General features: G+C 42.2%; 1 protein-coding gene across 3 annotated transcripts in view; it reads right to left on the bottom strand.

Annotated features, from left to right (window-relative positions):
• SRBD1 (S1 RNA binding domain 1) overlaps nt 1-10,167 on the bottom strand; it is a 125,633-nt gene extending 115,466 nt beyond the window's left edge. The window contains exons 1-7 of one of the 3 annotated variants that reach the window (XM_069009761.1): nt 10,090-10,167; nt 8,789-8,890; nt 4,914-5,010; nt 3,551-3,627; nt 2,958-3,123; nt 1,993-2,343; nt 389-555 (exon numbers count right to left, since the gene is read on the bottom strand). In XM_069009761.1, the coding sequence (XP_068865862.1) occupies nt 389-555; nt 1,993-2,343; nt 2,958-3,123; nt 3,551-3,627 (761 nt within the window). In that variant the 5' untranslated portion in view covers nt 4,914-5,010; nt 8,789-8,890; nt 10,090-10,167. Of the gene's footprint in view, nt 1-388; nt 556-1,992; nt 2,344-2,957; nt 3,124-3,550; nt 3,628-4,913; nt 5,011-8,788; nt 8,891-9,802 lie in introns of all 3 variants that reach the window. The other 2 variants (XM_069009760.1, XM_069009759.1) reach the window with 2 other exon arrangements.
• Nucleotides 10,168-11,463: the final 1,296 nt, after the last annotated feature.

The raw sequence follows: 11,463 nt of genomic DNA on the forward strand, positions 1-11,463 counted from the left end.
TTCATTCTTTTGATGGAAGTGGAGCCTTCATCTCATCATGCTACGTATTTCCAGCAACTATAAACTACTCTTTTAGTACAAGATTTTTCTGTGCAGTTTTAAGAAACTGCAAAGAAATTAAGATGTTAGTTTTTCTTTGGCAATTAATAATTCTAGATTTCTTGTTACTTAGAGAGAAAAAACCCCAACAAAACCCCAACCTACCGAAAAGCCCAACAAAACCCCAGATAGGTATCAAGCATAATTACCTCAGCTCTAAACTTTTTTCTTTATTAGTTCCTTTACAGCTGTAGTGTGTACAAAGAGGTAAAACAAGGGACACAGAAGCAGCAGCCAGTTGTTACTCACCTCCCACCCAGAGCCCTCCTTGTGTTGTTGACTCACTCACCGTAGCTCTTCCAATGTTTGCTGCACTTCTCGCAAGGCGTCGGCCTCCAGGTTATTGATGAGCTCTTTCCGGTACCGAGCAATAAAAGGAATCGTGTTTTCTTCTTGAAAGAGCCGAATTAAGTTTGCACATACCCATGCTTCAACATTTGTTATTTCTGACAAGGCCTGTCAAAGGAGAGGAAAAACCCAAACACCATTTGAGAGATGGTAGATTGCCTTAAACAGCCTCTCATTCGACACTCAAAAGCCCTCCCAGAACATTACACTGGCCAGCAGAGACTACTGTCCTCCCTAAGACAGGATGCCAGGCTTCTCTCGTGTATCCAGCCACCACACCCAGTGTTTCATCAATACATGCAGCAACCAATGTTTCCAGAAACTTGTAACCTCAGTAAAAAATGGGCGGGAAAAAAAAAGACAAGGAAGAAAAAAATTCAAACCAAAAGTATAAAACAAAACAGAAAGACCATAAACTGTACGCATCAACTCAGGAAAACCTGGAACTTTTTTTTTAAGCCAACACTGACATACCTCATGGTTAAGCTAAACAAATAAAACCCACAAAGCCAGAGCTGATCCAAATCCCACCCAGCCAGTAACAGGAAACTAGCAATTCTACTGACAGTTTCAAGACAAACCAAGCCTTGCAAAGTTAAACATGATTTTGTACAAATTGAGCTTTCTGAAGTTATAGTGTATCAATATGGAATCACTGACACACTATACAAGCAGCTTATCTTAGTAACATTTATAACCATCACTACTTGTTTGCACTTCGCTACACTACTTACCATAGACAGCTGATACAAAAGCCTTGCAAAAGTTTCATTGTGAAGCCTAAGAATACAACAACACCTGCACAACCATAATCACTCCTTTTAGACAACACACAAGGATCAAATTTTCCATATGTATTTCCAGGAATATGTGAGAAAACTCACAAAATTTTACAGCTTTCTTTACCAGACAGTACTACGGATGACGAATACAATGTGTCCTATCTATTCCCATTCTATTCATATTAAAATCTTCCATGATCACATCCAGGCTTCCAGCACAAGAGCTATGCTAAAACTGCCTCCACCTGAATGGCTTCAAAGGTAAAATCCTACAAAAACAAAGATGATATCTCCCTTGTTGTCACTGTTGTGGGAGGAATGCAAATCTCCTTCCTGATAGATCCATAAATTGATGAACATTCTCAAATGAGTCTCTACAACTAAATGATCAACACTGACTAAATATTAAGTCATAAAACTGCACACAGACATCCCAAATCTTTTAGCACCCCTTCCTGTAGGAGTTTCAGTTGTGTACATCCACAAAAACCCCCATGTGCTGATACAGTAGAACCACGCAGACTGTTACAGGCAAGCTTTGTACTAAGGACACCCAAAGTCACAGATATTAGAATGATGTACAAGTTTGAAGTTTTAACAGTTACCAACCAACATCTATATTTATACACATCTTATGACAACCTAAGCAGATGCTAAATGACTACTTAACTTCAGAGGACTGAAATTGTATGTTAAGATTCTAAGCGCTCATTATGTAGGAAATAGTTTCATTGGTACCCCAGAAAAGGAAAAGATCTCATACCTGTACAATATCCCAGTTCATTTCAAATTCTTCTTTTATTTTGTTGCCTCCCAGATTTTTAACTGGCTTTCCTTCAGGACATGCATTCAACTTAATCTTTTTAGAGGGTGGTTCATCAAATGCAAACTCCTCCTCACATTTCTCTTGTTTCACTACAGGAAAACTTGTTGAGGGTTTTTCATCACTCACTAAACTGTTTTGGTTTTTCCCTTGGAACGAATTTATTTCCCTTTTTTTAGGCACTTCTGGCTTTTGATTTAAATATTTTGGTTTAGTGCCTGCATCTTCTTCCTTAGGTTTTAGAAGCTGCATTTTATTATCTTCTACAGGTGCAATAGGCAAGGATACATCCTGCAAAAAAGACATTGAAACCATATTAAGCACTGACTGTTACAAAGTGGTTCAGCATTTCATTTAAACTCTAAATTAAAGACTTACTACCAGACATCGTTTTCCCAAGTAACGTCTCTGGCAGCGAAATGCCAAGCCAGAAATCAAGTAACCTGAAATGTATCTTGCATGGAAGAAACAATACAAACACATATAATAATAAAACTGCAATCCTTACTGGGTTGAACAGCCATGCAAGGAAATGTAAGCACAGGCTGTCTTTTTTTTGAGGTACCCAGACAGTGAAAAGGTAGAAGACATCAAAGGTGCAATACCAAAACCAGAGATATTACAGAAAGAACAGAGGCATTTATTTATTTACATTGTTGAAAGAGATCTCCTGGGAAAACCACATCCCATTATCATTGGCCAAAATTTTCAAGGAGGATCTTTATATCATGGATACCTTAATGCATAACAAAGCCCCATTTATCCAACATACTGAACATTCACAGGAACAGTGGAATTGTATGAGCTGATCAGACTCAGGCAACCAACTAAACCAGAGTTGGAAAAACTGTTTATGTTGCTTCCCAAGAGCAGTAATTAAATGTCTCTTGCTTATAGATACTCACCATTTCCTCTTTTATTGCTACCTTCTTTACCATTTTCCTGGCTACAGTTGACTGTGGAGCAGCAGCTTTTTTAGTTTTTGCCTCAGTTTTCTTTGGCAAATGAGGTCTCCTGGCAATTTTGCTTTTTGGCTCCCATTCCTCCTCTTCCTCCTCTGATTCAGAGGTCCTGAAAAACAAATGAATCAATAATATTCCTTATGAGAAGAATAAAAAAAATACATAAGCAAGCTAGTCTGAGTGTTTTCTGGCATGAAAGAAAGTGAACAGGAAAAATTAACAGAAAGGTAGAGAGACTCAACAAATACAGGTCTTTCACACTGCTGCAGGACAAATGGCTTAAACAATTTCCCAACTTTTATGAAGCCAGTTCCTGGGATGTGTACACATCTGATTCTGTTTGGACAACTGGCAATTCACTTTCACCCCATCTTTACTGGGAGCAGGCAGAAGCATAAGTAATTTGTGTTTCATAATTGAAGGTTTGTGCATGAAAGCTTTTTAATCAACTTCTCAGAAACTGAGTGTTGTTCTTACACAATTGCTCATGCTTAGCATAAACCTTTAAAAAAATCCTAAGACAAAAATGATCTTACAAATTAAGAAATGAAGGTAGCTCTTCTGATGTAGGGGCTTTGGCTACAGATTTCCCTCTCCTTGGTAGAGATGACATCTGAAACAGAGGCAAGAAGAGAGAAACATAACATTTGGTTGAAGCTGTATTCTCTTTAGCTCACTGTCAAATGTGCCCTCATAATGTCTTCAGCAATCACAAAAGTTTCTTCTAGAGCAAGTTTAGTTTTCTCAGGATACAAGAATTTAGGCCACAGCAGCACACATTCAAAAATCTTTTCAACTGAGCAAACAAACCAGCACTATAACCTCTCAAACTACTTTTCTCTTCACATGAAGGTAATTACTTGGCTGGCATGTAAAGCTGTTCTAGCAAAAAGGGTACTTGTTCTCAAATGTTTTACTGGGTATCATACATAGCATGCCAGTCTTTCCTCCAGCCATTTAAAAAGCATAGCAAATCAAATTAAAATCTAGCAAAGTGAGCTCACATATGGTTTTGATGGGACAGGACTAGACAACTGTCTATTTTCAACTAGAATTTTCCTTTACAAACTATCTGCTGCTTGTATGCACAATAAGAAACCATTCTTTTGAATGAGCTGCTCATTAGCATATAGAAAGTGTATAAAACAATTACCAAATGAAAAAAGGGAAGGCACACTCTTTCTTCTGATACAACATTCATACCTACAATAGCTGCATTTTAGTTAAAGAGCTACAGAATTTTTGGCAGGGGTCAGGCCTATGAATTTCAATAATCGTATTTAGCAGTTTTAGTTAAAAAAAAATTTAGGTACCCTCAAAATTTTACCTGCCAGAAAATCAAAATTTAAAAATCTTAAAAAGAAAAAAAAATCCTGTAATTTATTTCAATTAGTACAAAATTCAGAAGCATATTTTACCTACATCTGGTAAAATATCATAATTCTTCACATTTTTATACCTTGACCTTTGATCCAGCCTTACCACTGCAACAGGAACCTTAAGGTCCCATGTTTGCACAATACAAACCAGAAAAGCATTTTCCAAAGTGCCATTTAACTCAAGGGCAAAACATCCTTTAATCCAACTTCATTCTGACCTCTGTTCAAGCGCTGGAACACAACTGTTATTAATGCCTTTCAGCAAGTTTTCCTTGTAAAGCAACACAAAATTGGGGGACCATTTTCAGCATTGCAGTGGAAAGAGCACTATTGAGGCCCATACCAAAAAGCACCATTGCCTCACTTGCAAAGCACCTTCTTGGAGCCACCATCTTGGTCAGGAACAGGTCAGCATTTCCATGCTGTTCCACTCACCAAAATTCCATTATGTGACTGGCTGGAACACACATCTACCACAGAAAAACACAAATCTCCAAAGAACACAACAAATATTACCCACCTTATCAGCTTCCCAGATGCCTTTTCACTGTCAGTTCTGAGACACTCCCAAGCTCGTGCAGCCACTCTGCTTCTCCGAGTTCCGTTGCTCTTTATACCTGAACAGTTGTTATCACAGTTCTGAACTGATTACTTATTTATTCCCATTACTTCAGAAGCATGAAAATTATGTTTCCATTTTTATATCCTACTTTAATGTGTGAATGGGAGATACAAAAAATATTAAACACCAAGATTTCCAAAGTTAGGCAACATCCAAGCTAGAGGGATCCCTGATCCACTCTTTTGCAGGCACTGGGACACTTCATGCTTCTTTTCAGCTAATCCAACTAGGTGGATATTCCAGGCAAGTGATCAGTTTTTAAACACTCTAACCAGCTTCTTTATAGGTATCCACTGAATCACTGTAAGTAAGAAGGAAAAGACCAATATACATGGTCTGTCACCTGAGGTCAGCATTGCTCCTACTGAGTAACACCACTGTAAACATCCCTCTCAGTTTGGAACACTCAGCATATACCATGAAAGTTCTGGATCCTACCCAGCAGCCCAGGTAAAAGGAAAACCTCATTTGGAAGGTCCTTTCTGCTACTATTTCCCCTACCACCCCAAGTGGCTATGGGCAGGGTCTCAAAATATCTCAACATTTGTGCTGTTACATTAAGTAAGATTATGGCAAGAGTAATGCTTGCTTTATGAAGTTAATTGTACTTCCTGACATCCAATACTGGTGACCTATCTGACTCTCCATATCTGCATAAGAATAGGAGATGAGCTCCTTAGTAATTCTCCATGAACAGCCAAGCCATGGTCAGAAGCCAAAAGGGAGTTATACAGCTGAAAATAAAAGCCAATACAAAAAAGCACATGTGAGATAATATCAAACATGGGGTATCACAAAGGAAAAAAACCCCAAAAAATCATATTTTCACTGTGAGGTGGGGCCAAATTATTACCATCTCCTCTTCTCATAGTGAATACAAGAAACTAACTGTACTTCATATTTGTAGAAAAGAATCTTATAGCTACTATAGGTATACACTGTTTGCTTATAAAAAATAATTTTTTAATTAGAACCCACAAAAGTACTTCTTGTTTAATTTCAAATTGCCAGACAGCTGTCTGCTAAATTTTCCTCCTGATCTGCCTGTGCTGGGGTGTGCAAACACCTACATTTAATGACTAAGAAAAACAGCCCTTCTGTGATTCACTGCGGAGGGGGAGGCAGGGAAGAGGATGAAAAAGAAACAAGTCTAAATGCCACTGATGATGACAGACAACTAATACAGAAAAAAAGCTTGGAGACAGTCCCTGAAGTGAGGCAGGAAGACTCAAGAAACAGGCAAACACTGTTAAGGTGCACATGGGACATCTACAACACTGACTGCATGACAAGGCACTCAATAAGCTACTGCCAGCTCCATGGTCTGCTTTTGTGGGGATACAGTCTCCCGTATCTCCTGCCTCAAGTGTTGAGGGAACTGGGAACACCGTTATTCACCCTCCCACAGCATGCTGGGATCAAGCCAGTGTGAAGTCGGCCACTTATCTCCTACTATATTTTCCAGAAAGACTGGCCTCAGTGGGAAAACTGCCTTTAACTCATCCTTCTCTGTCAGCTCCAGTTAACCATACTCCAAGACAGTTGGTTTCTTCTACCCTGAGGAAAGAAATGATAGTCCCTTCCAAACCCAGAACAATCCTATAGCTCTAGAAGAGCCAATTACAAAGCTGAAAAATTAAGAGTAACCTATTTATACCAGTCAGGTCATTTTCCCTTCCCATGACTGTTTTCAGTTTCGCTGAACAGATGTTTACAGTGCTTGGTGTTTCTTTATCAGCTGAAGGAAGTAAACATGCAGTATCCAGAGCTGTGCACAAGTTATCCAGCCAGTCTGCTCAGGATTTCACCAGCTTGCAAATTGTCATATTGAACCTCAACAAGCTCTATTCTAACAGCTCTTCTCACATCTGAGGCCAGTAAACTTCTGGCCAGTAAACATCAGCTAACACACTTTTTCTTATTTTACATACACTGTCAGCAGCCTTTTCATTTACAACAATGCTGTTCTTTAAGAAAAACAGTTCTTACTCATCTCAACAACATTTTACTTCCATGGCAGGGAACATGAGCCAGGCCCTAGAAACTTTGGCCTTGCCCACATACTTAAGCTTCCGACTGCTGTTTCACTTCAAATCTGCCTATGTACGATCTGCTTCTGTGAGATAGGCTGAAACCCTAATGCTGAACCTTCTTCACACTAGACCCTTGATCCTCTGTTCAAGGGAATCAAAACTTGCCTGTTTGTCCATGTCCCAAATGACAGCGTGAAGCATCATTGCTTGAAACACTCTAAGCCACCATTAAAGCCTGGCTTCTCCACAAAACTCCACAAAAATAGCAGGTTCTTCAAAAGTACTTCCCAGGTAAAAATTCAAGAAATCCACAGAGCTGTTATGCTGTCCAGTGAAGAAGAGCTGAAACTATTTAAGTCACTGCTATTGTAGAAAAATATATCTGCTAGGTCCACTCTCCAAATAGTTTGGCATCAATTTTGTTGCCAGTTACTTTGTTACCACCACCACCACTTCCATCCTCTGCGTGCCATGCAGAGCTCCACATCACAGTTTGAATGGCTGCAAATAGTACACTTCTCCCTGCCTGTCAGCTACTCATTAAAATAAGGCTACTGTAGTTTGGGGTTAGGCCATGCCAGAAATAAAGACTGGCTGAGTAGCTCTCACCCTTAACTGCAGAGAATCTTAATATGTGTATGCACAAAACACAGCAAGGAAGAAATCATTTCTCTAGTCTCTCTACCCAAATAGGTCTAGGCTGCACACAGAATATAAGTAGATTGAGGTTTTAAAGACCTTATTATGTTAAGGAGCAATCCAAATCTCATTTGGAGACTGCTGTTCTCTTCAATCTCCCTATTCATGCAAAGGCACGACCCATTAGAAATAAATTTCTTCTTATGTGAATCCCATTGGCATAAGCAACTGCTTGCAGAAAGAGAAGTTTAATAACAGTTTAAAAGTAATTAGATTTTAAAATTCTCACTCCCCACCACCATTTTCCCAACATCCCCCCCCCCCAAAAAACCACTGCACTAGCACACACATCTTTTAAAACTCCATCAATAGAGCAACAATTTTCAGATTCAGAAATAACTCTAATAGGTTTTTCTACCTGAAGGCACAGGATTAAAAAAAAACCAAAAAAACCAACCAGCAAGCCAACAACCCAAAACACACCACCGTCACAAATACACTTGGAAATTAATTTCATTTCAGTAACTGCAAAAAGCCCTGTCCAGCTGAAAAGCGCACAGAAACTTTTGAACCTCTTTTCCAGTTAATCCAAAGCAACACATTCCTTACAAAAGAGGGATCCCTCTATGCAGGAAGCTCCTCAAACTTTGCTCTACAGCCTCTGCATTTCTATCACAAATAAACCAGCAAGAATAACAGAATTTTGCATTTTAGCTTCTTCTTAAGTCTAACAATACCAGCCAAACCAGCATTTATAACTTGAAGCACCTGGGGCAGGACAAAAAGAGCACTATACAAATCCCACATGACAAGTGAATTTTGGACCATTGTTAGTAGCAGCAGAATGGCCCACTTCAATAATTATATTAAGGCTCTCAACAGGCTGATTTTGCTTGTCATTTTAAGATACTCCACTGCATGCTACAATAACATTCTAAGGAAAAATAAAAATCAAAATGTGAGCATACAGTCAGGAACAAGGGGGAGAGATGCTATGCAGACCAATGGGAGGGGCTTCTAGGGAAATCTTTCTGTCTCCAGGTTTTTATCCTGGAGAGGTAGGTCAGCTGAGTTGTACTTCAAAATATAAATCCAACTTACTGTAATCCTCTTGAGGTTAAAACCTTGGAGAACTCCCAGACACTTTTGTTCAGAGAAGCTAGTGCAGATTTCCAAGGACTGCACAAGGCCAGTCAGGCTTGCCTGAGGAAGGAGTTGCAGACACAATTTAGAAGATTTCAGCACTAACTGGAAAATTACAACCACAAAGAAATAAAGAGACATACAGGGTACACACATACACCAAAACAGTCCTCAAAGCTAAGCAGAGAGGAAAAGGTGTTAGAAGCAGTAAGAACACCACCTACTGCTTTTACTTACAGAAGTACCATCAAAAAGGCAAAGCATTTCTGCCCCTAGAAAGTGCATTCTATCCCATGCCTATTTCTATCACTAGTGGTCCCTCTGAGAAAAAGGAACCACCTGTGTTATGCAGCACCATGTAAATGAATCAGACGAGGTCTGCCCAAGAAAAGGAGGACACAAACGCTTTTCATGCATTTTCTTTAATCAGTTTATCTCAAACCACCTATGAAGACAGACATTATTCAAAATCAGGGGTTACTGCTTCTGATGCAGCAACAGACGGCTACATCATGTGCAGTTATTCCTTTTCTACAGTCCACCAAACCAGCCCCACAGTAACACTTCCGTCCTGGTTCATTAAACGGCATGTCTTCACTCCCAAAGTGATATGGAAGACACACATTTCTTCTGCATGGCTACAGCCACAGCAGAGTTTAGCACACCAAAACACTCATTTTGGAGGCTTGGAGGCACAAGCGGAATTGAGAGGAAAGCATTGTTTGTTGCTTGGTGACTTACTACCACCCCAAATCACCGCTTTTCGGCCCAGAAACGCGACCGAGATGCAAATATACCTTATGTACTTCAAAGCCCTATTCTCTCCCTGGCGACACCCTGTTTACTTCAGGTCTGTTGACAGCGTTCAAGAGGAAGGGCTAACCGAGCTAAACGCCACCCTCCTCGCCAGGGAAGCACACCAGCTCCCTGGCAGAACCACGGCAATGAGCCACCTCTCAGTCGCCTTCCTACCTCTTCCAGCCGTCCCGCCCCAGCCCAGCCGGGGTGCCCACCCGCATCCGCGGTCCCGCTCAGCCCCCCGCAGGTGTCGGGCACCTGTCTGCCCGGCCAGAGGGGGTGGGAATGGCGGCGGGGAAAGAACAGGCTCGTTTCCTCCTGAACAACCGAGACAAGAGCGAACCCCTCGCTTGCCGGGCGCTGCGGCGTGACACGGAGGGCGCACGGAGGGCGCCGCTGCCCGCCCCGCCTCACCCCCAGCCCGGTCCCGGCGAGGGGCGGGCGGCTCCCCCAGTCGTTACCCCCTGCTGCCGCCGGCTGCCGCGTTTGAAAGGGCCGCCAGCGCGGCCATGGCGGACTCGCCCGCCCGACGCGCCGCGGGGCGGAGCAGGAAGGGGCGGCTGCGCCGCGCCGCAGGAAGCGCGGCCGGGCCGGGGAGGTGATGGCACCGCCCCTGGTGCCGCCCCTGGTACCGCCCCTGGTATCGCCCCCGGTACCGCCCCTGCCACCGCCCCGGTACCGCCCCCGGTACCGCCCCCGCCGCCCCTCGCACCGCCCCTGGTACCGCCCGTGGTGCCGCCCCCGCCGCCCCAGGCGGGCGGGCTGAAGCTCTGAGGTCTGAGGGCCTAGCCCCCAGGCTGCCCCAGGGCGAGAGCATCATCTGCCTTTCACTTAAACCAAGGACAAGGGGCGGCGATGCAGAAATGTCCCGGTTCGCTTCTGGGTTGATGGGAATTGGAAAAGTGTTAGCGAAGAAGCAGGGTTTTTTCACAGGGGTCTTGGGAAGCAGAAATCATCGTTGTGTGAAGCTGAGATACTGCGTCAAAGGTGACTACAGAGGATGCAGAAATAAATACACGCCCTTTCAGCCCCCAGAGCGGATAGGAGCATGTAGATCCCAGTATACATAGGATGCTCGTGTTCCTTTACCCATGCTCACTAAAATTTGCATCGTTTTTCCTTACAAGCATTTGCCCTCTAGTACTGGAAAAAGTATCCAGCTGTTAGGTGCCTGCCTTAAAATTCCATCTAAAGTTATGTTTCCTCGCAGTCTCTACACCTACTCCTCTTTCATCCATATCTTCCAAGTTAGCGTTCAGCAAGGATCCTGTGAAGACCACATCTCGTGCAAAAGCTTAATGGGTGCTGGCTTCTGCAGCCATCACCAGAAGCGTGGAGCGAGTACGCTGCTACATTACAGCCGCCTTTTGAGCTTCCATTACCCTAAAAGGTCTTCTGCTTTGTATCATAAATATTTGTAACTTGTGGTCATAACTGCGAGCCAGCTGTCCTCCAGCCTTGGAACAGCAACATCTTAAATGTAACTAAGGTGCTATAAACTTAAATAATTCATAATTTTTCATCTTGACTTTATAATAAATGTGTGTTTATCAGTCTGGAATGGTTTTAAACACAATAATGTTCAATGCAGTCTCTCTCTTCCCATGGAGTTTACCTGACTTCTTTAGCTTTCAGAGGCCTGGAGAGAGACTTATGCACATACATGTCTTTATGCATGGGGTTGTATTTCTGGTGCCAAATCTTCAGCTGATATAAACTGTCATAGCTCTGTTGATTTAAATAGGGCCTGTGATTTACACAAGTTGAGGATCTGACTCACAGCCCTCAACAGGACTGTTCACATATTTAAAGGTAATTGAGTGTGCAAGTGTTGG

The sequence above is a fragment of the Aphelocoma coerulescens genome, chromosome 3 (assembly GCF_041296385.1).
Source record: "Aphelocoma coerulescens isolate FSJ_1873_10779 chromosome 3, UR_Acoe_1.0, whole genome shotgun sequence".
NCBI lineage: Eukaryota > Metazoa > Chordata > Aves > Passeriformes > Corvidae > Aphelocoma > Aphelocoma coerulescens.